Here is a 25,721-nt window from a genome sequence, read left to right as displayed (position 1 = left end):
GGTAACTGCGTGTTATTGTGGTGGAGGATAGTGTTATGTGTGGTGTGTGAGTTGCAGGGATGTTGGGGACAGGACAAACACCCAGCCCCCGAGCCACTGGAATTAACCAATGAAGGTTAAAATCCCCGACCCGGCCGGGAATCGAACCCGGGATCCTCTGAATCGAAGGCCAGTACACTGACCATTCAGCCAACGAGTCGGACGAAGGATTAATTTATTGATTGTTTGATTCATTGATTCATTGTTTGATCAGCAACATACAATTCTGCCGGGCTGAGTGGCTCAGACGGTTAAGGCGCTGGCCTTCTAACTCCAACTTGGCAGGTTCGATCCTGGCTCAGTCCGGTGGTATTTGAAGGTGCTCAAATACGACAGCCTCGTGTCGGTAGATTTACTGGCACGTAAAAGAACTCCTGCGGGACTAAATTCCGGCACCTCGGCGTCTCCGAAGACCGTAAAAGTAGTTAGTGGGACGTAAAACAAATAACATTATTATTACATACAATTCTTGCTCCATTGTTGGCTCAAGAGTGCGAATTAGCACACACATCTACACATTCGATCCGTTGTTTCATCTCTTAACAACACAGCCTTCTGGCCAATCACCGCTTCTTTCACTTGTTGATCTCTTTCTTCTCTGGTACATACTTGTCTCTCAACAATCTCATTTGCAGCAGATCTCCAGCACTTGTTAAATATATATGTATTTTTTTTTAATGCTATTGTTCGGGGCGAACCTGCCTTTGGGCTGAGGACTAAACGTACGTACGTCACCTATAGAGATCTTTTGCTCCTACTTGCACCATGTGATATGAACCTGCGTGTAATTGGAATGAAGGAAGTGTAGAGTGTTGAATGTGAGGAAAGGAACGTTAAGGACGACACAAACACCCAGTCCCCAGGCCAGGGATATTTATCATTTACAATTAGAAACCCCTGACCCGGGACGTGTTGCCCCCTACACCGCGGGGCCGGATTGTAAATAATTAGAACAATGACAATATTTTGGGAAACTTGTACCTTGGGACAAGTTTTTCTTTAGCCGTCAGATTCCAATCAAAGTACTTCGCTGCCTCTTAAGACCCAAAGGTGTACGAGCTGCAAAATGTTTTTTTTTTTTCCCGCATGTATTTTTCCACTTTGCATGGCTTGATAAATGTTTCCTTCCTGTCCCACGATATTCTACAGTTTCAATAATTTCACATTACGTTACCGTTCCTTAATCTGATGCGTATCGTCCTTTTCAAACTCGGTGTCCTGTGTCTTCACAGTAACGTTCACCTTAGGCATTTTTACGGAACTGAAAATAAAGTCCGGGACCTTTATAACGTTCTGTAACAACACCTGCTTGCTCCGAAGCTTTTTTTTTGAAAGACGTACTGGGGCCTGAGATGCTATAAGCTTTCTCGTTTGACTTGAAGACGTGTACAGAAGCAGTGGGAAGAAAGAGCATTGCCAGCCGACATGTATCTGTTTGTTTCTCGAAATACGGTGTTGAATCAGACGACTCAAACGTTTAAAAATAGAGAAGTTGATCAATTTGACACACTCGCATTATCGTCTGATTTCGCTTTATTTTGCGAAACAAATTCATCTAAATTCCGGCCAATTAGCAGACACAATGCGTATAAACAGTTTCCTGTACATTTTGGACAATATTTAATGAAAGGCAGCTTTATTACAAGTTCGATAAAAAGCTACCTCGAAACTTTTAGAAAGGTTGTCAAAATTCGGCTGCATGCATTTTGTGTTACATGTCGTAGTGATAGGCCGAAGGAAATGTGAACATATCCGAACCACCAAATACAGGCCGAATATTTGTCACGTGACTTCCCGAATCCCCGCTCTTCTTCACTTTCCGGTTTACCATGGTAAGTTAAAAAGTTTCCTTGTTTTATTGCTTACAGACAAAGCAATAGAGCGCGCTTCGAGTAGGTAATATATATATATATATATAATTCCGTGTGGCTATTTTAGCCGAATGCAGCCCTTGTAAGGCAGACCCTCCGATGAGGGTGGGCGGCATCTGCCATATGTAGGTAACTGCGTGTTATTGTGGTGGAGGATAGTGTTATGTGTGCTGTGTGAGTTGCAGGGATGTTGGGGACAGCACAAACGCCCAGCCCTCGGGCCATAGGAATTAACCAATCAAGATTAAAATCCCCGACCCGGCCGGGAATCGAACCCGGGACCCTCTGAACCGAAGGCCAGTACGCTGACCATTCAGCCAACGAGTCGGACCGAGTAGGTAATCTATACTTTTGTTAAACTGATAGATTACGCGCATATCTGCACAGTTATCCATTCAAATAAGTATGGACGTAATTCATTGTGCCCGGCTCTATGGCTAAATGGTTAGCGTGCTGGCCTTTGGTCGCAGGGGTCCCGGGTTCGATTCCCGGCAGGGTCGGGAATTTTAACCATAATTGATTAATTTCGCTGGCACGGGGGCTGGGTGTATGTGTCGTATTCATCATCGTTTCATACTCATCATGACGCGCAGGTCGCCTACGGGAGTCAATTCAAAAGACCTGAACCTGGCGAGCCGAACTTGTTCTCGGACATTCCCGGCACTAAAAGCCATACGCCATTTCATTGTGGCATTATTCCGTTACTCTCTATAATAAACCGCTGGAAGATGTAAAGAACGTCTCTTCAGTACAAATGTCCAAAATTAAGTTAAAGCGCTATCTTACATAGAAAAAAATTGCAGAGTTAATACTTTTCGAAATCGACTGTTACATTTTCTTTCTTGTATTTGTTTGCCTGTTTGTTTACTTTTACAGTGAATCAATATTTAATTATATAAAACAAAACATATACCTATGATTTTATTTCTATGATATAGACTATTAATATTATATTAACGTATGTATGATATGTAGTACTTCGATCTATTCATGCAACCAAAATTATCTCTTCGTTTCAGAGGGTCCCGCGTTCGATTCAATCAATCAATCAATCAATCAATCAATCAATCAATCAATCAATCAATCAATCAATCAATCAATCAATCAATCAATCAATCAATCAATACTGATCTGCATTTAGGGCAGTCGCCCTTTTCTTAAATGATTGCAAAGAAATTGGAAAATTATTGAACATCTCCCTTGGTAAGTTATTCCAATTCCTAACTCCCCTTCCTATAAACGAATATTTGCCCCAATTTGTCCTCTTGAATTCCAACTTTATCTTCATATTGTGATCTTTCCTACTTTTAAAGACACTACTCAAACTTACTCATCTACTGATGTCCTCCCACGCCATCTCTCCTCTGACAGCTCGGAACATACCACTTAATCGAGCAGCTCGTCTCCTTTCTCCCAAGTCTTCCCAGCCCAAACTTTGCAACATTTTTGTAACGCTACTCTTTTGTCGGAAATCACCCAGAACAAATCGAGTTGCTTTTCTTTGGATTTTTTCCAGTTTTTGAATCAATTAATCCTGGTGAGGGTCCCATACACTGGGACCATACTCTAGTTGGGGTCTTGCCAGAGACTTATATGCCCTCTCCTTGACATCCTTACTACAACCCCTAAACACCCTCATAACCATCTGCAGAGATCTGTACCCTTTATTAACAATCATATTTATGTGATTACCCCAATGAAGGCCTTTTCTTATATTAACACCTAGGTACTTACAATGCTCCCCAAATTGAACTTATTCCCGGCCGGGTCGGGGATTTTAACCTTCCTTGGTTAATTCCAATGGCCCGGGGTCTGGGTGTTTGTGCTATCCCCAACATCCCTGCAACTCACACACCACACATGACACTATCCTCCACCACAATAACACGCAGTTACCTATGCATGGCAGATGCCACCCACCCTCATCGGAGGGTGTGCCTTACAAGGGCTGCCCTCGGCTAAAAATAGCCACACGAAATTATTATTATTATTACCAAAATTATCGAACTGATTTGATGTTACAAACTTATATTATGCAGTAGAAACCATTAACCTAGTAAGAACAGGAGTACTTAAGAACTTGGAAATGGTGGAATGAAAGATTATCAGGAAGATATTGGGACCGCGAAGAGCAGAGGACTGTCAGTTTAGAAGACGACCGAACCAAGAACTGTATACAAAGAAAAAGAACATCTCGGACAGCATAAAGAAAAGAAGGAGCGTGATCTTCTGACACAAGCTGAGAATGGACATACGGGACAAGTTGGCCGTGCGGATAGGGTCGCCCAGCTGTGATCTTGAATCCGGGAGATGGTGGGTTCAAAAACCACTGCCGGCAGCCCTGAAAATGGTTTTCCGTGGTTTCCCATTTTCACACAAGGCAAATGCTGGGGATGTACCTTAATTAAAGCCACGGGCGCTTCCTTCCCACTCCTAGGCCTTCCCTATTCCATACTCGCCATAGTCTGTGTCGGTGCGAAGTAAAATAGCGAGAATGGGCATGGGGAGGTTAAGAATGTAAATACTATAATACAGGTTCTTGCAAGAAAATAAAACCAAAGTAGGCTGGATCCAAGAGGTACAAAGGGATCTAGAGGAAATGGGAATACAGGAATCGGAGATAGGATAAAGTAAGGTAATTTGATGATAATTTTCGATTATAGCAACATAAAGGGGGAAAATACATGATTTATTTCCTTTAAATTCCATGTATCATATAGAACAGAACATTAGCTAAAGGTATTGATCGTGAATGTATTCTTGCTATTACTTCACCTTGAACTCTTTATAATTTTATGCAACTCAACTGAGTTAGGTTATTTGGTGATAGTAGGAAGGTAATTTGGTGATAGTTTATTTGAGAACACTTTTTACTTTCAGGAGTTGTATAACTACATTTCACAGGAGTTTTCGTCTTATGATGAGTCTTCACAACACACGTGACACATTCACATGGTTATGCGATTGGCAATCTTCATGCATAGTATGTGTACAAAAGCTGCACTGAATAGACTTTTCCAAAGTTTTGCATTTTGAATCATTAGAGTACGATTTTTTGCATATGACACATATTCAGTCTTCATCTAACTTTACAGGAATCAGTAAGTCAACATGAGCGCTGTTAGGTCATCTTTCCTACTACTGTCGCTGCTCGGCAGGAATGTGACTCCTTTCGCAAGAGTCTCTTCTGTTTTTTGTGATCACGTCTTGGTTCTCTGGGAAGCTGAAGGTAGTGCTCAACATTGGAATTTGAGTTTGCAGATTCACTTATTTCTGAGAAAGATCTCTCAGTTATGAGAGATGAGGCAATAGCTACAGAAGAGTTTTCCTTTGTTTCGCTCTGTCTGTCTTTATTGCCTGTAAGCCGATGGTGTACACTAGGGTGGGCAATAAAGATATGTATGTAGCTACAGAAGAGATCACATTTTGGTTAAAAGGCACTATTCCAGGCTTTCTAAATCCACCTGTTATGGGAGATATTTGAAATAAATGCAGGATTGAACAATGAACGGAAATTAAACTGGTTTGGTTTATCGTTGGGGTTATTTCGCATGTAATCCAAGTTTGGGTAACATACCTTCTGCAATATCTCCTTCCTCACTGTTTTGGAGCCATCTTTTGAGAGACGACCACGGCAAACTTTTGAATTTTGAGGCTTGGTGCACTGTCATTTTACCTTCAGTCACTAAACTAGCCAACCGCCACTAAGTCTGCACTGTTGTACAACTAAGTATTGTCATCTTGTCGAGGCTTTCGTTTCATGGTTGGTTTGTTTTTTGTGGCATTTTACCGTAAGCTAATTCGGTGACGGTCTATTTTCAGAAAATGATGATGAAATTTGTTAATTTACACTAACTACAACTGAAATATATATAAAATTCTCATTCCTTCAGGAATTCAATGAACCAAGCTGGAAATAGAAAATAACATTATTGTGGGTTACCATCAGCTGAGTAGAAACTGCTTAAATATTTCGGTACTTTCTTAAGGTTTGTCCCAAAAATTGTTACGGCATTAAAATTTTCTCTCAATGCAAAAAATAACTGACTTTCTTAAGAACAGTTCGACACCAATACTAACTAAAACAAACAGTTTATTGCCACAGTTTATTTCACTCGAATAGCACACTGCATTTAATAAGTCTGCACTTGCCAAATCACTACAGCTGAGTGTTACATTTCCCATACTGAGGTATGGGAAAGAATCCAAGAATTATACGTGAGCGCGGTACAAAGGAAAAACCCAGGACACCCAGCTGACAACAGACGAGCACAAAAACAGAACAAGTTTTGTGGTAGCATTCGTTTCAAACATTATCACCAAATAACCTTACTTCACCCTATACATCAGAGTGATTCTTAAATGAAACATTTAGGCTCGCACAAGTTTTTCAGGACAGAAATTGGCCCAGAAGAAAATCATCGTGGACAGAAGAGCAAAAATGGTTGCAAATTATGAGAATGAAAGAATATTCGAAAAGGGGAAAGACCAGAAGAAACGAATGTCCTCATATGGCCGAAACGAAAATAATAATAATAAGAAGAAGAAGAAAAATTAGAATGTACTGCACCAAAGTGAAGGGGCTGTCTGGCCGAGGCGGTAAAGGCGTGCTCGGTTCGCCCGGAAGGACTTTAAGAAACGCGATTTCCACTTCCGGAGGTGCACATGGCCCTGAGGTTCACTCAGCCTACAAAAAAAATGAGTACAATGTTAATTCCTGGGGGAAAAGGCGGCCGGGCGTGAAGCTAACTACTCTACCCCATCAAGTGCCGAGGTTAGGGATAGTGGAAGCGTTTACCTTCCACTCCTCCAAAGGTCTTCATGGCCTGTACGGAGATGACTGCTTTGCTTTGCTTTGCACCATAATGAGCGTTAGGTCAGGTGACTTGACAAATAAATGAACATGCTTTCTGCGAATGTAAAGCTCTGTTTGGTTCGCGCCTACATTCTTCCCACGTTTCTGTATGGGATAGAAGGCTCTCTGTAAGAGACTTTTTTTTCTTTCTTTGCTATTTGCTTTACGTCGCACCGACACAGATATGTCTTATGGCGACGATGGAATAGGAAAGGCCTAGGAAGTGAAATGAAGCGGCCGTGGCCTTAATTAAGGTACAGCCCCGGCATTTGCCTGGTGTGAAAATGGGAAACCACGGAAAACCATCTTCAGAGCTGCCGACAGTGGGGCTCGGAACCACTATCTCCCGATTATTGGATACTGGCCGCACTTAAGCGACTGCAGCTATCGAGCTCGGTCTGTAAGAGACTGGAGGCATACGAAATGTAGGTGTACAGTACAGATTTCAGATTTCGTGAACGGACAGAATCAGGAATTCCGAGGTGATGGTTCGACTGGGAAAGAAGAATGAAGTCATGTTGATCATCAAAAAGTGGAGCTGGAATATTTTGACCATATGGTATAATGCGGAATGATAAGTACAGAATCCTCCAACTTGTCATACAAGGAGGAATAGAAGGACGAAGGTGACCTGTCAGATGGTGAAATCTGTGGCTGAAGCATCTCGCGGACGATGTCTCTTTTGCGCGTCGCTGCATTCCTCTTGTTGATCGCCAACCGTCGCTAGAAGATGGCACATTAAGAGGAAGGAGAAGAAGAAGAAAGGCACAGAACTTGTCAACGTTCGCAAGAGCATTGTGTGTGTTACAAAGAGAAAGTATATTGTTTATCAAACAATTTCGTAAGTGGTGCCGTGAATCAGTAGCGGTGATTGGGAATTAGAAATGGGGGGGGGGGAGGGGCATAAAACCCAGGATTGTGGGATATAGCGGCCGGAGGGGGGGGGGGGGAGTATATATCATAACTGAAAAGAAAATTCTTAGGTACAAGGTGGTCAGTTCTTTGATGTTCTCTGAGCGAATTTCGACAGAGAGGTAAAGGTTGACGGTCTACCAACTTAAGTGCGGTAATAACACTTTCTTGAGATTTTGATTCAATGTTATAAATACATTTATCACCAAACTAACCCTAATTACACATGTATTACAATTAAATAAAAGTACAGAGTGATTATGCCATACAATGAAACATTGTTTAATAGTTGACTACGCACTAACAAACTACCAGATGCTAAAGAGTCTCCGAGACTGAAGAATGCGCCCGGCAAGCGGGTGGATCATACCTCAGTGTCCTTGACCTTCGCAACAGTATACCCCTGCTACCCTTCCTCACAGCACATGTTACACGCTGTTGCGCCAGTCTACAGTGGTGCTGTACGAATCGGTTAGGCGTGAAGAACGACATTTTGTGCGTATTTCACCTGAGAATTTTGATAATAATAAAATAAATTAAAGGAAAATGTAGAGACAACAGGGATTGTACAGATTCCTTATTTAATAATTCCTATAAATCCTAGTTTCAGGTGACTTTCGCACCACGCCCCCTCCCCCCTAACCGCCACCACTGCACTGAATTTAGGTACAGATCTTCGAAGGACTGTGCGAGGCGAAGAGTGGAGTGGCCGTTGATGAACATCAGACACATTCATCAATGTCATTAATGAAATGGTGCGGGAAATCGGATGAACTTGTGACGCTGAAACAGCAGCCGAACAGGACGCCACATTTTATTATCAAGGAACGGAAGCATCCATTTTACACGATGAAAAATCTTTGATAACTTTGGTGAATGTCGAGAGATAGAGGAGTGGTGTCCAAATGAAGCACAGTTCTTCATCTTTACTTACCTGTACCTATTCAACATTTAATTAATTTTTAGCTGGTAGGTTTATCAGTCTATAGAAACAAATTTTGAATAATACATTTATAAAATACTTGAAAAAGAACATGTGATAACAGTATTATACTTAAAAAAGAAACAAGTTAGCGAAATGTCAATGGGCTGGATATCCGGTTGTACCCGCGCCAATGACAGACACGCAGTTTTCAAACACATCACATCCTATGCTTGGATTAAGATAAAAGAGGACTTCATTAAGATAAGTTCCAGATTTTAATTTAATTTCGTAAGTATTTAAACAGAAATAAACCTTAATATTGATACATTTCTAAATATCTGACGACGTTCCTTCACGAACAAAACATGACTTTCTATTTTAATTAAGTTTTCCCAAGTATAATTCCGTTGCCATATGATTTTCTTTTTAAAAATTAGTTTCGACAGACTGAAGAATACACTATTTTCTTCAACTAGGTGTAAATTCGTGTTGTTAACCACAGACGGTACAGTATACACACTTCTTGCAAGAGATGATGTTTCTAATTTCAGACACTTTGTGGCCTATGTACTGATACAGTATCAACAAAAAGGCATTAGGAAAAGTTACCAATTGACTTACCCTTGCAGTTCGTAGAATCAATACAGAGGATTATTTTTTAAGAATAAGAAACTGCACTTGGTAGTAACAGGACACAAAGTCAGCTCTAAGCTGCATAGGCTGTCTTACAATGAGCTAAACGTATTCCAAATCCTACTTGCAACAGTTAAAAGCAAGACATGGATAAAGATAAAAGTATTTAATTTCGCCTGAAATTTTGCGTATTTATTTAAGACTTCCGACACGTAAACACGTATTGTTATCCTATTGACCGTAGCTAGCCCTGAACTTCGACAAAAATATCACTGTTGAGTGCCTATGAGTAGAATTCACTTTGTTTGAAGTGAGGAAGAAATAAAATTATCCATAATGTCATAAAAGAAAGATAATTATTAAATTTGGTATCATTGAAAAACTTCGAGGACAGAATCTAAGTACACAATTATCCAGGATGTTTCTTCCAAAAGTTTCAGAGACCATTATTGAAGTTTGGTAATTCTGATCATTTTTTTTATTTAAGTTTAGTTTTTATTTCTTTGAATTGAATATCTGCCACGTGGCCTTGATCATTAAGGCGTTAAGTCTGTATGATCTGACTCCGTGGTTAATCGGTATGAGTCCCGCTGGTCATAAAAAAACAAGAGGAAAAGTCCTCTCAGATTTAATTACTGCGTTGATGGGGGTGAAAGTTCCTTTTGGGGATCATTGTAAGTACCTAGGTGTTAATATTAGTAAAGATCTTCATTGGGGTAATCACATAAATGGGATTGTAAATAAAGGTTACAGATCTCTGCACGTGGTTATGAGGGTGTTTAGGGGCTGTAGTAAGGATGTAAAGGAGAGTGCTTATAAGTCTCTGGTAAGACCCGAACTAGAGTATGGTTCAAGTGTATGGGACCCTCACCAGGATTACTTGATTCAAGAACTGGAAACAATCCAAAGAAAAGCAGCTCGATTTGTTCTGGGTGATTTCTGACAAAAGAGTAGCGTTAGAAAAATGTTGCAAAGTTTGGGCTGAGAAGAACTGGGAAACTAAGTGGTATGTTCGGAGTTGTCAGCGGAGAGAATGCGTGGAATGATATTATTAGACGAATAAGTTGAGTGGCGTCTTTAAAAGTAGAAAGATCACAATATGAAGATAAAGTTGGAATTCGAGAGGACAAATTGGGGCAAATATTCATTTATAGGATGGGGAGTTAGGGATTGGAATAACTTACCAAGGGAGATGTTCAATAAATTTCCAATCTCACTGAAATCATTTAAGAAAATGTTAGGAATACAACAGGTAGGGAATCTGCTACCTGGGCGACTGCCCTAAATGCAGATCAGTATTGATTGATTGATTGATTGATTGATTGATTGATTGATTGATTGATTGATTGATTGATTGATTGAGAACATCAACATCAGAATGTTGGCCGGCAGGGAAGGAGAGGTGGTAGTTGACAATGTTTAATCACTAGATTGCGTACCAAAAACCTCCCCGCAGCGTTCATATAGAGTGAGGGTACATACAGCTGTTGATGTTGATTCGTCTGTGGGATGGATACGTTAAGCATTGAGCAAATTCCTTGGCGTTATATGCAATACAGGCTAAATGCTGTTTTTTCTTTTTGCTATTTGCTTTACGTCGCACCGACACAGACAGGTCTTATGGCGACGATGGGACAGGGAAGGGCTAGGAGTGGGAAGGAAGCGGCCGTGGCCTTAATTAAGGTACAGCCCCAGCATTTGCCTGGTGTGAAAATGGGAAACCACAGAAAACCATCCTCAGGGCTGCCGACAGTGGGATTCGAACTTACTATCTCCCGAATACTGGATACTGGCCGCACTTAAGCGACTGCAGCTATCGAGCTCGGTAGAGGCTAAATGCTGCCACTGGTTTTTACCCTCTCTCTTAATGCTTCATATAATGAATTTCACCTCATTAACTCCCCTGATGAGGTTGACGTCTGGAAGGGCATTCGGTCGTCAGACCTCGCTACGAAGTTTCATCTCACTTTATACCCGAAAATCAGGAGGAGTGTTGGACACACGGATGTATTTTTTCAGTTAGTTAGAATCAGGTACGAATGCAAAGTTAAAATTTTTACGGAGACAATATGCTTTCATGAATAATTGTATTGGAGCTTTGAAGGATTGGATAGATGTAGTGGAGTAGCTGTCAAATATTCTTTATAGCATTGGTCAACACTTAAAAGTAGTGAGTGTAACATTCGTACAGCTTAACGTTGATATCTTAAACCTACGTTTTACATCAGACGTCATCACTTACTTACTCTAGGTAGCCGGTGTTACTTGTTCCGCTCCGGACGGCTGTCAGTCACGTGACAAGAGAGCAGCGGACAGGAGGGTTGCATACCGTGGCGGTACTGTACTTGCCGCTCGGACATGTTACCATATGAACAACAGCAATGAAATACATACTGGTACATAAATGAATCAATTCGGAGGTATTATCAAACATTATGAAATAAATAGAGTTGAGTAGGGTAATATGAAATGTACGTAAATCCTCAAATGTGTATTTTTTACGTTTTCCTAGTAACCCTATGATTCCCCGGCCTTCATATGTATCGTACTTGTTGGAATGACATAAGGAACAACGGTGTTGCAGATTAAATTTTTGATGTGATTCATTATTTTATGACATATTAAACATTTTGTGTGTTATTTTCTTGAAGTATCAAATACTCTTCTTGCCAAGAAGGTTTGAAATTTGTTGGCGTCGATGACCTACGCTGTGCTGAATTCTCTTCCATAGTAAATGCAACATTTACCGACTAGGCTTGAACGTCGTGTGGTGTGAGGATAAAGGCGGGAACACACTACTGTCATCTCACGTGAGTTCAAGCGTATCGTGTCGCAATCTAACCTGTCCAGAAAGATGTGCTATAGCTTTGCGCCACTGACCTTCAGTGCGTATTACGTCATGCACTACCCCAACTTCTTCCCCTACTTGTTCGCTAAGCTGCTCTCGTTCCTCAAGAGGGGGGGGAGCAAACTGGCTCCGAGGGCATTTCGCTCTTGATTGACGATGCCTGTTTTACATGATGATCGTAGATTCAAAAAAGGAAAGAAACCACTTTTCCCTTTGCGAAAATCAAATGATTATAAATATGTATCCTGGCATGGTCACCCATCAACGACTACTAATTTCAGATGGAAACCAGACATAAGACATAGCCTGCATGGTTGCTTGGTAACAATGTCTGGCCATTCATCCGCACATTCCATCACTGCCTTCACGGTTGCTATGGTTACAATTCCGTCACTCAACTTGTCTCGTTACGTTACACAAATTTTCTGATGAGTCCCCTGCCATAAGATATATTTATATCAAAAATCGTTTGAACTATAACATGCAGTCGAAGTTACCTCTTCCGCTGAAGTGGATGTATCCAGGATCTTACACATCACGTGAGTCATGCTTGCCAACTGCATGTTATCGATGCATTCTTTTGTTATCTAATGATCTTGCAGACGTAGTACATGTCTGTTTGTTGACTCTTGACTGCGCCATTAGGCTTATCAGTGATTGATGTCCTACGCTTGAAACTCTAATATTTAGCAAAGAGATTACATTAAACAGTTTAATACCGTGTTCTACTCACCTTCATTAGTAAATATGATTCGTATTCGATTGCACATCACGCAAAACAGCATGTGTAAATAAATTAAGACTGATCGTATCACGTAACACACTTTTATAGCTATTTGTTTTGTTTTAACGACTGAAGTAGGTGGAATGGAGATCGGAATACAAACTTAGTGAAATCGATTGCAAGATGTTTAATGTAAGGTGATAATTAAACATGTGCCAGACACATGGCAGTCTAGTCCTTAAAAACATGACATTTGGAATTCAGTATCTTAATGAAGTCATTCTCTTCTCTCCAGAACTAAACATAAATGTTTTACACTTCTAAATATTTTGAGTGCTATTTACTAGAATCTGATGATATTTATTCAGAAAGTAAATATATTATCCTATTTTAATTAAGTTGTTTTACTTTCAGGTGTTACCATATGTTTTCTTCACATAGTTTACAAATTTAGTTTTTCTACATCAGTTTTGGCAGACAGTTATAAATTCTCCAAAGATGTGAACATCGTTTGGAGTAGATCTGAGATGTAGGGAGAGAGGTCGTTGAATAATGTGACGCCCGAAATATAAAGCATCTGGGGATATGTTGTTGATTTATAAGCGAAATTCATGATCTGTGATCTGAGAATGTTGCAGGAAAACGACCCATCAAATTAGCTTTTGATCTAGGTCTAGTTTATTTCTTCGCAGAAAGACCGATTTCCTCTCCGAAGCAATATCGTTTTGCCAGCGATAGGCAGAATATTGTGATAAATAACGTAGCAGTTGATAGTTTAATATTCTCTTTAAGAAGACCACCCCTCGAGAAGACCGATAAAGGGTTATTTATCAACCGGTCGGCTTAAAGAACTTTCACAGTATCGATATCGAAAGAATTTATTTTCACCAAGTGACTAAGTTACTCAGAGCAGGTCAATATAATCTTGTATTCTAGAGATAGCTGGATTGAATCCACCGCTGGTAACCCTGGTGTGCTGGTGATTTTCATTTTCACATCAAGCAGAAATACAGGCAGTACCTTAATTATGTCAACTGCCGCCGCCTCCTCAGTCTAAGCACTCTGCTTTAAATTTTCAGTAAAGTAGGATGAATCTTTCAGTCACTATGCAGGGGCGTCGCAGAGGGGGAAGGGGTAATTGGGGGATAAATCACCCCCAACCCGCCAGAAATGTTGAGGTTTAGAACTTGTGATTAATTGTGGCAACCATGTAAATGAAGATTTTAAGTAGCTCATTGTTTTGCTTTTAACTTGAACTACGTTTTTACCAACAATGTGTTGATGCTTAAGGTAATAAGTATAAATAAAGATATATATAAATATTCTTCAAAAAGCAATCATCCGGAAACACTGACTTCAATTTGCCGGGCTGAGTGGCTCAGACGGTTAAAGCGCTGGCCTTCTAACCCCAACTTGGCAGGTTCGATCCTGGCTCAGTCCGGTGGTACTTGAAGGTGCTCAAATACGACAACCCCGTGTCGGTAGATTGACTGGCACGTAAAAGAACTCCTGCGGGACTAAATTCCGGCACCTCTGCGTCTCCGAAGACCTTAAAAAGTAGTTAGTGGGACGTAAAGCAAATAACATTATTATTATTATTGATTTCAATTTTGTACTTAATATTTTGTGGCAGTGATATGTTCCCAACCATATATATTGGCCCCATTTCCGGGCTCGCTCAGTCGGCGGAGCGAGAGTCCCAAAGATTGGAACGTTCGCAGGGCCAACTTTACTGTTTCGGGACAGACCTTCTGAATTATTTTTATTTGCAGGGCTATAGGTGGCTGGTTAGGTGACATAACATGAAAAAAATCGGAACAAAATAACAATAAAATTTATTAAATAAATACCGGTAACCGTCTGGACAATGCATATGAGAAAAGGAAAAACTATTTACACAAATGTAACTCAAAATCGACTGCTTCTGATTTGTAACGTGAATGTATGTACATAGCATGCTCATGAGTTCCATTTGATTCAACCTGTCTTAATTTAAACACCATCCGAAATCATGCTTCAGGTCAAATCCTCGATTTATGGAACTGTAATATTGGACCAATCATAATGTTAGCAACAATGCCGTTATGACCAATAGTGCTACATTAGATCATTAAATTATACAATATTCCCTTGTGGGATAAATTTTTACAAATTTTACTACCCCTTCACATAAGTTCTGGGTAAATTCTCCTCAATTAATTCTCATTAAATTACCACGTCCTTTTTGTGAAAGATATTAATTATTTTTATTTTATTAGAAATTTTCTTTATCTTGTTTTGGAGAATTCATCAATATTTTTACTTCTCAAATACTTTCCCAATACTCAGAAAATCCGCTTGCAAAATACTTGTAAAATCTCTGAACATTATCGTAAGAAAATCCTCTCAGCATTACATGGAAAATTCTTTACAATTTCATTGGAAATTTTTACTGACATTTAATTTGGAAATTTATTAGCATTTGATTTGGAAAGTATTAACATTAATTTGGAAATTTATTAATATTTAACTTGGAAATTCTTTGGCAAGTTTCTCCTCCTTCATAGATTACGTTCGACTGTATTCTTTTATTGACAACATTAAACGATTATTCACTTACTAATTTACGGTGGATAGATAGAGTAACACGTAGCGAAACGCGCAACCATCACAAACTAAAACTCCATTTGACAATAAACCACATAAAAAATCACTAAAAGAATTAACACTTGTTTAATCACGTGGATAAGCTGTCACACAATTACACAATCTCCACCAATTATTTATCAGCAGATTGTATCATAGTATCGAGGTTATTATTATTATTATTATTATTATTATTATTATTATTATTATTATTATTATTATTATTATTTTATTGTTATTATGTCTCCCTTAAGAATTAGGTTGAAGACCCTCGCATTATTTGCAGATAATAGCAATGAATCACCATGACCTGTGATGAAAGATCAAAACAGGATGAATAAAAAATCGAAGAAACAATCACCACCACCATCAGTGAGGGATACATCTAAGAATGCACTCATAATCTCAGGGAAAGAAAAAAACAATTAACGAGTCATTACTTTAAATAATATAAGTTGTTGAGCGAAAGTTTATTATTATTCCCTGAACAATTAACCACATCACCATAAATCACAATATCCTTACGACTAACATGTACCCTAGCGGTCATTATGTTGTCTAATATTATCAAATTTTATCATCGCAATCGTCGCTCATATTTAACTCTCAACAACCAGTTTAAATTGTTCCGACTCATTATTATTATATCCCTGATTATAACTCCTAAACGCATCTTCTCCATGAGCTGCCTACTGTCCTCAGCTATCACCTTCCCTTCTAAGATCAGAAATACTTCACAAATCATTTCTTTACCAAAGCTTCGATTTAATTATTGTTTTAACATAATCCGATAAATGTTATTATCGTCATGATTTTAATGAAGTCACACATCATCCTTATTGTTATTATTGTCATACTTATTATTAGCCTACATTCCCTCGTAATTCATTTCGAAGACCTTAATTACATGTAACCTCATGAAATTCGCTAACAACTGGGGTTTATCAATTACTGAATCAACACAGCAACATTCCAAGAAATGCACAAAATGAAACCAATGAATCAACGACTACTCTACCATCACCACGACTTAAAATACTGCATCTCCAACTAATCTACGTTTCATTATATAAGAATACAATCCCACTAGCAATCTACCGAAAGAGAAGAAAAAGTGACAAGAATACTTGTTGTTCCGATGAAAATCTCCGGCGTCTTGAGTGTAGCTGTAGATGTCGGTTCTTCCTCCGGATTATGGTGGATTGTAGATGAACAAATTCGTCGTGCTGGCTCACACACGTCGGCTTAACACATCAGGATTCCTGTGGAGTCAAATAGCGTAGAATCACTCCAGCGGTGTTTTAGAGTTCCCCAGGATTTCCTTCTTGGTCGGTCCATGATGACGGCTGGCCTTCGTTGATGTTGCTGAAACTAAAATTTATTATTAAAATTTGATCCACACTCGTTGTGGACTAACAGTTGGCCTTACAGTACTTAACTGGCGCAATGATGTACACTGGGGTTCAACCCTACAGAAAGCTTCAAATCTTGAGCTCATTTATCAGTTTACAGCACATCGTTGAGTTGTCGGAATCTCGAATAATCCACTATATTACTGTTGAAACGATGTTCCTTGGCCAGGTTTACTCTCGAAGTTTACATTTCAGTGATAATCTTCCCTCGTAATTCATACTAAAACATTCCAATAAATTTCTGCGGCAAGACTTGACGTAATGTCGTGTACTGACTGTCCGTGGTTTGGAAACTTCCACCCAGGAAAATTTGCGGCAATGATATATTGCACTAGGCTGATCGGTCTAAACAGAAAATTAAATTAACACACTCGAATACCATAAACGTCGTGCAGTACTGTATTGTAGTCAACTAGTTCCTTCGACTTTAGCAGTGACCATCGTACTCTGTCTCTTAGGCTTACTAAAAGCACACTGTTCGTCTTTCCTTCTAGAATGATTCTCTGACTATCGAACAGCTTCACTAATTCTCATTGGTCGTCAGCTATTCTGCGACGTGATTCGTTATTCCAAATTTGGAGCAGATCATTCTGGAATCTCACTCCCCTCTTGCCTCCGGCTCGCTATGTGACGTAAAACCTGTGACGTACGGTGACCTTCACCGTCTGACCCGGTTCTCTTTCGTCCGCAGCGGAATGGCACGGTAATCAGCTGGTGCTTGCTCGCTCTAGACCCGTGTTACATTACGAGAATTGAACCAACATCTCTAAGATCAATAAAATACCATTTGGACGGGTACAGAGTACTGAAACTGCTTGTTGTCTGACTGGTAATCACTGCCACACCAGAACGCTCTTCTTTAAAGCTGAAATGTTTAAAAAAGTTATTTGCAGAATATAACTGCACAAACAAAAGCTTGAATGTACTGAAAAGTGTCAAGTGGCATGGAGGCCTTCAGTTTTGTGGAAATGTAGTAAGCCTACACCGACGACTTGGTATTAATGGCAGATTGTGCCGAAAGTTAGCAGTCTAATATCTTCGAACTTAAAAATAGGTGGAATGAGTATGTTATGAAAATTAGCCTTTCCAAGAGTAAAGTGAGATCAGTAGGTAAGAAACCTGAGAGAACTGAATGCCCGTCTGGGAATACAAATGTGGAACAGGTGGATTATTTCAAGTATTTAGGATGTGTAGCCTCCCAGGATGGTAGTGAGACATCCCCAGGATGCCTCATTTTGTAATTATAATAACACTGTAGACATACCTAATTAACCATGTGCATCGAGCTGGGTACGAACTAAAGGGAGTACGTTAGCCGCCGATATAGGCGAGTTGCAGCTTGTACTTTTCCAGTAAACACCGAGTCGTTGTCTTGGTAACTATGCACGCCATCCCCCTTCCCACTTTCAAATTCAAGCGACTTGAGCTTGGCGGAGGTTCGATTCAAATATAGGGAACCCTTCACCAGCACTTCAGGGTAATCAACCTCGACTACACTGGACTGGGATCTCAGCATTTACATAGCTATTTTCGCCACTAAGCTAGAATTCCACATGTCCGAACTGCATAACACTTGCATACGTATTTATCAGTCACTCATATGTGAAAACAATTGCTACTTGTGCATTATCCGAGTACAGTAGAAGTCCGATAGTCCTGCACGTTCGGGACCGGCCCGGTGCCGGATTACCGAAAATCGGGCGGTACCTCTTACCACGATATAGGTTAAGGCGTACAGCGAAAACAGCCGTAACACGGCGTTTTGCAGTAAAATGCTGATCAGCAGAATCATTAGTTTAATAACTATAGCTCAAAATTACCGCAGCACCAAATTTTCATTCAACACATTCAGTTTACATACATGTAATGTACAATATTTTAGTGTGACTTAAAGAAATCTCAAATATATTTTTGTTTTCGAGATCGTTGTCGCTTGGCATAAAAGTTATTTCTGATGATATGTAAATCAATGAGTTCAGTGGCATTATAATTAGTATTACGCTCAGCAAAAGTGATGAATTTATGTAAGGCCTCTGCGGCTTCTGTCCAGCTGATACGGTTTCCTCATCTGAGTCACTCTCTTCAAGATTATGAATAGGTTGAGGGTTTAATACACTTTGGGTAATGTCCTCATCGGTTAGCTCCTGCTCGATAGGTTCCTTATTATCCATTTGAATCCACTCCGTGAGCTCTTCTTCACATACGTTATCCAAAGAATTGTTGTTGGTTACACTTCTTACAACATCCAAAAGTTCAGACACTGATTCGGGATGCTGTTCCTCCTCAACAGTATGTGGAGTTGAATCAAATGTAGGATCCGCAGTTCGCCAAAGTTTTCCCCAGCACCGTTGTAAGGTGACTGTTTTTACATGATCCCAGGACAGTGCGACAACATAAACGACATCTTGTACATTAAACTTTTTTTTGAAATTCAGTTACATCACACTCAGCGTTTAACAGGCTGCGAAAGAAAGAACTCCTATAAAAACATTTAAAGTTCTGGATTACCCCTTGATCCATTGGCTGAATCAGTGACGTAACATTAGGCGGCAGAAGTGTAGCAAATATATTTCCAGAAACTAACTCAGATACTGGTGGATGTGCTTTACAGTTGTCCAAAAGAAGGACGGCTTTGCTGTCTTCTGATAGACCAAGGTTTTTGAAGCTTTCTTTGACTTGTGGCACAAAATGATGAAAGAACCAGTCTTTGAATAGGGTGGCGGTCATCCACGCATTTGATTGAGCGCCATAATGAACAGGCAAGTTCGTAACATTTTTAAATGCCCGAGGTTTTCTAGATTTACCAATTACAAAAGGAGTTATTCGGTGGCTTCCAGACGCATTAGCACATATCAAAACTGTCAATCTGTCTTTGTTTTTTAAACACTTTAGCCGCCTTTTCACCTCTCGCAGCTAGAGTAAATGTTGGTAAGCACCGCCATAATAGGCCTGTTTTATCAGCATTGTAAATCTGATCAGCTGTTAGATTATTAACTGCGATTATTTCCTCAAACTCGTCTTTGTATTTTTCTGCTGAATCTTGGTTTGCTGAAAGTGTCTCTCCGGTTTCATCAAGTCTTAGAATTCCATGCCGAAACTTAAAGTTTCTGAGCCAACCATCAGAAAAATTGCACTCACTTTCTGCAACACCTAAGTCTTTTACACATTTCTTTGCCTTTTCAATAACCATTGGCCCCATTACCGGCTTTCCTTTGGAGCGTACTGCACTGAACCATTTGTACAATAAGTTATCTAATTGTTCCAGTTTTTAAAAATGTTTGACTGGAAGCCAATGTTTCAATTGTTACCGACTGAGGGGGAAATTTCATTAGTTCATCTTTTTGTTTTTCAAAGTCGTAAATGATTCACGAGCCAATATTAAATTCATTCATCAAAATATTTATATTTTCACCTTTCTCCAGGCGTTTGATGATTTCCAGTTTCTGGTTGATGGTCAGAGTTACGTGCTTACGTTTTTCTCCTGATTTGGAGCTTGAAGAAGGTTTCGGTTTCTAGAACATTGTCCCTGCTTACCAAGAAAACTTCCACAAGGCACTTTGATATGTATGTTCACTACACTATTGTAATACGGATCCTAGATCGCAACAAAAAACACTCTAGCGAAAAGTGCTCGCAATAAAAACAATGGACTGAACCTGTGTGTGGTGACAGCCAACAATGCCGATTGTGTCTAACAATAGCAGACGCGTAGTGGACACTGCCGGATGGTTTCGAACCACGCCGTGCGCTTTAACTGTCACAAACGTAAAAATTAAATTTAAAAATTCCTGGAACAGTGCCGGACCATCGGGAGTTCTGGACTGTTGGATGCCGGACTAATTGAATTCTACTGTAATTTTATTTGAATTTAAACTTTTACGCCGAACCAGAGTCCGTTACAGGCAGTCTCAATGTTTGCCGGGGGATTACCCTGCTGCCACTGTAACGGTTCAAATCCCGTTACAAGATGATATCTGTATTTTATTATTGTATGATTTTATCTGTATTTTATTATTATTATTATTATTATTATTATTATTATTATTATTATTATTATTATTATTATTATTATTATTATTATTATTATTATGTCAGTATTATTATTATGTTATCTGTGATATTGTACTATTATTGTAATTATCCGTTTTATTCAATTTTGCAATTGCCTGTTGCTTGCAAGATTGCACTTAGATGTATGCATATATACGTATGTGTAGTATAACACTCAATACCTGTACAGTGAGAATTGTTGTATATATCAGAGATTGAGTGTGACGTTGGGACATTGTGCAAGATTAGTGGCGATTCTGCCAAGTCATCGCCGCGCCTTGGCTATGTCATCGTATTTATTTAGATATGCGCGCATCGACTTAGTCGCCGCGGGGCTATTTCACCACTGGATGTAATATCTGTCGCGTAGGTGGGAGTATGTCATTGTTATTTCTGGAGATTACGTAGTTGTGTCAACCAACTTCTATATAAGGTGGATGCACATTGTAGCGTCAGTCATTACTTATACGGATGCAGTACAGTGAAGTAGTCTACTAGATCAAGAGGCCTTGGTTGGCCAGTCAACCAGTGTGAACGAGAGATGGAGAAGACTCAGTGAGCCATTATTGGTCATTGAGAGAGTGAGACCAAATGGTTGGTCCGTCACTTAGTGGAAGACGCGGACGCAAGGCTTACCAAGGAGTCAGAGAGGGCAACCCTGGACCTGCCAAGAGGTCATACCATATTGACTTACAAAGAAGTCAGATGATATGGAGAAGAAGCAGTCGCAAGGATGTATCACCACGTTAGGCGTGACACATCTACAGTAAACACCAGAGCAATGGATTACGTCGTAATTACACTAAAAGTGTTGAAGGTACAGTCAAGTGAATCAGTGAGGGAAATATTTCGTATAAATTGTTAAATGTCCGGTCAACAAGAATTCAAATTCATGCCTAGTTTCTTTCTGTTGCAATGTCATAATTTCATATTCTCATCTGTTTTATCGCAACAAGACTCACTATTTTTTGATATATTATTTAAAGAATATATATTGTCCTATCAAACGAATTCATAGTTTCATTTCATTGACAGTAAAATATCTTAACCTCAAAATTAATGGGGAAACCGAACGCCAATCTCCTTTTCCCAGAACGTATATGGTATGTTGTCAAAAGTAAGCTTATTACCCCACACCCTGTTAGTTTTTAGTAATAAATATGTTTACAATGTGTCGACGCAACGTGGGACTCGAATAAATTCAGAATTTGTTCTGAATGACAGCATATCATAGGTTCATTTTGAGAGGAGTATGCACAATTTAAGCCAACAGAAATTATTACCGGTAAATTTCAGGACTATAATTTTGTGATATATATTTGTATTTTGGGGATATGTCAAGGGATTTGAAGAGGGAAATTAATTTGAGATCGCGTACTATCACTAGTGAACCAAAGATGGACAAGGAAGACAATAACAAGTCATGTGACGACGAGGTCATTGCTTCTGCGGACATCCAAGGTGAAATTCAGAGTAGGGAGCAGGTGAATATGATGGAAGATTCTGTGATAATTCAGGAAAGTGCAGAAATTGAGAAGCACACTGAAACTCAAAAGGAAATCGCGGGGGGGATGAGCCAGGTTCTTTTTAATTTGCTGATGGCCAAAATGGACGAGTTCGAGGAAGAAATGAATAGGAGTTTCGAAAAGTGGAAGAAAGAGATTGATACTAGTAATGAAAATAATAATAAACAGATGGAAGAAGTGATTGGTAGCTGTAGCAAAATGGAAGAACAGATTGATACTAGTAGTGAAAATAAGAAAGAGATGATAGAGATGAAAGAATTATTTAGTAGTAGTAGTAGTGAAAATAGTAATAAACGAATGGAAAAGATGAGTGAAAATAATAAGAAAGAGATGAAAGAATTAATTGATAGTAGTAATGAAAATTTTAATAAACTGTGTAACTCTCTATGTAGCAAAATGGATCAGTTTATTATCAGTAATAACGAAAATTGTAATGCGATCATTAGTAACATAGATTCTAAGATATTAGAGATAAATAATCAAACATCTAAGTCAACATGTAAGTTAGAAAGTAAGTCAAATGAAGAATGTGTTGAAATTGAGGGTGAAATGAAGTTGAATCGGAGCGATTTTCATACTCAAATTAAGCATGGTAAAGGAACTGGTACAGAGAATATCGTAGAATTAAGTGATAAAAGTTCTAGTAATCGGGAAGAATTTCATGAGGTAGTCGAGAAAAGACTGGACAAGATTTGCAATACAGTTGGGGAAGATACGGGAGAACAGATTAGTAGAACCGAGCAGATTGAAAGCAAACTTGTGGAGGTCACTGAATTACGGAACGAACAGGAAACGCTATCACAGCAGGTAAGAGAAAGAGAGGAAGAATTGAAGGAAGAAGTGAGAATAGTGGAAGAGAATTCTGAGAGAGCAGCGGAAGAAGAAGAAGAAGAAATTGTAAACTGCCAGGAAGTGATACGGCAGAAAGGTAGAGGTAAGACAGGTTTAGACGTGATAGTAGCGAGTGGTTTGTTCAGTAGGGATCGTGATTTAACCAAGTTTTCTGGAAAACAGTTTAATCCTATAGAGTTTGTAAAAGTAGTTGAGAAAAGATTTGATAGTAAGTTGAGGAATAATAATATTGAATGGGAATATGTGTTGGAGATGTTGTCCAATGTTTTTATCGGTGAAAGTAGAATATGGTTTCGAGTATACTGGAATAATATGTCTGATTTAGGAGAGTTTAAAGTGTTCATTGATAGGCTTTGGAAAGAATGTGTGCAAGGGTGCGCGCGAGAGAGAGAGTGCATGATGTCTAGGGAAAGTAGTATAGTAGAGAGAGAGGGAAAAATGTTAGCCGTGTATCAGAGGAGAGGGGGTGATCATGATGAGCAAAGGATTAATAGTTGTGTTGATGGTGATAGTGGTCAGAAGAGTAACGAGAGAGAATCGGAAGATGGGAGGCGTATGGATTTGAGTTGTGAGAGAGAGGATCAGAAGAGTAATCAGAGAGAATTGGAAGATGGGAGGCGTATGTATTTGAATTATGAGAGAGAAGGTCAGAAGAGTAATCAGAGAGAATTGGAAGATGGGAGGCGTATGGAATTAAGTTATGAGAGAGAGGGTCAGAGGAGTAACAAGAGTGAATCGGAAGATGGGAGGCGTATGTGTTTGAGTTATGAGAGAGAAGGTCAGAAGAGTAATCAGAGAGAATCGGAAGATGGGAGGCGTACGGATTTGAGTTATCAGAGGGATTATAATAGTCATAATATGAAGGTTATCAAGGTGTCGTTATCGAGCCAGAGTATTTCAGATTCACAGGGAATCGGGTAAGTTAAGTGGACAGGCCGAAGGTAGAAGATGAACTGGTATTTATTATAAGTAGTTATGTAGTGAAAGTAAATTTAAGAGTAGTGTGATTGTGACCTAAGTAATGTTAAGTGAGGTATTTCAGTAGTGCCGTAGTCGTAGATCATGCAGTAATTAATGGTAGCAGTAAGTTAGACGTAAGAAGTGTTCTGGTAAGTGATGTAAGTACTTATAAAATATTGAGAATGTGATGTAAGTAGTGAGGTAATAACTCCGATGATGGAAATTGTGATATGAAGAAGGTAAGAAAAGGTACTACCAGATATTATAACAGCCGTTGGGTGAGTCAAAGTGAGTAAATAAAATGATAGCGGTACCGATCATAAGTAAAGATAATTGTAAGTTTCAGACATGCCTTGTTGTACCAAAACTTGTGTATTCAGTTATTTTAGGAGCTGACTTGGTTGCAAATCATGGAAGTAGAATAGACTTTAATTTAGGTAGTGTGTGTTTGTTCTGGGAGTAAAACTAGCAAAGAAGTACGTGTTAATTATGATGGTCTGAGGTAAGTGTGTTGGTGACGTGTGTTCTTTGAAATATATGGGAGGTAAGTGAAGTTGTTCCTAGTGAGAGGAAATGTTTTTGGGTGTGTTACGTGTCTATACGACCAGGATCTGAGGGATCGTCGGTATGAGGCAGTGACGTGAGGTAATTTGAGTGAATTACAGGAGGAGTAATTGTATGCGATGTTAGGTAAGCATCGAGAGGTATTTAGTGGTAAGTGAGGAAGAACACGTATATGAATATAAATTTGTAGTACATGACCATTTATCATTGTGGGAGGTAAGTACCCCATTCAACTTAAAAATGCTAGTGGAGTTTAAGAACAATTAACATTATGCTGGATTACGGAATAATTGAACCATCTTGTAGCCATGGTATTTATTCTTTAATTATTGTTGCCAAGTAGGATGTGATTTATTGAGATGTAAGTTAATGAGGGCAAAATTGATTGAGTTTGAGTGACAGAGTGCTACTCAGAGTTCCATTTCATCATCTGCAGAGGCGGGAAATATGCTGAAGTTATTATTTTTATCAGGGGTATTTCACAATTGTGAACCGTATCGGGAAGTGTGCATATTCCTTAAAGGATCAGGAAGGGAAGATTGTCGGTACTTATAACATTAAGAATTTAAAGAAGTACTTCACGTGAGATTTGTTGAGATAAGATTAAGATGATTAATTTTTGTAAGAAACTGGCAATATAAAACTAACATCTGCGATATGCGTGTGAACCAAGTGTCGTATTGGTGTATTGGAAGAATAAGTGCTACATTGTCATGTACTGTGTGAAAAAAAAAACGGAGAACAGGACATTGGACAGTTATCTGCGATAACAATATGCGAGAACAGTTCTCATATAAGTAAATTTTCACAAAATGTTTTGATATGTAAAAAAAAGAAGAATGTAGTGTAATCATTTAAAATTATTTGTGTGTGTTAAATTAAGGGCTATGCTCTTGTGAATTGTATGAGAATGGGACACTGGACA

General features: G+C 39.2%; 1 protein-coding gene across 1 annotated transcript in view; it reads right to left on the bottom strand.

The window, feature by feature from the left end:
• LOC136875979 (uncharacterized) overlaps positions 1 to 20,043 on the bottom strand; it is a 328,986-nt gene extending 308,943 nt beyond the window's left edge. Inside the window, exons 1-2 of the mRNA XM_068228285.1 lie at positions 19,983 to 20,043; positions 18,845 to 19,248 (exon numbers count right to left, since the gene is read on the bottom strand). Coding sequence (XP_068084386.1) covers positions 18,845 to 19,248; positions 19,983 to 20,043 — 465 coding nt within the window. The remainder of the gene's footprint in view (positions 1 to 18,844; positions 19,249 to 19,982) is intronic.
• Between the last annotated feature and the right edge of the window lie 5,678 nt (positions 20,044 to 25,721).

The sequence above is a fragment of the Anabrus simplex genome, chromosome 6, assembly GCF_040414725.1.
Source record: "Anabrus simplex isolate iqAnaSimp1 chromosome 6, ASM4041472v1, whole genome shotgun sequence".
Classification (NCBI taxonomy): Eukaryota; Metazoa; Arthropoda; class Insecta; order Orthoptera; family Tettigoniidae; genus Anabrus; species Anabrus simplex.
This window is presented reverse-complemented; position numbering and strand designations above follow the sequence as displayed.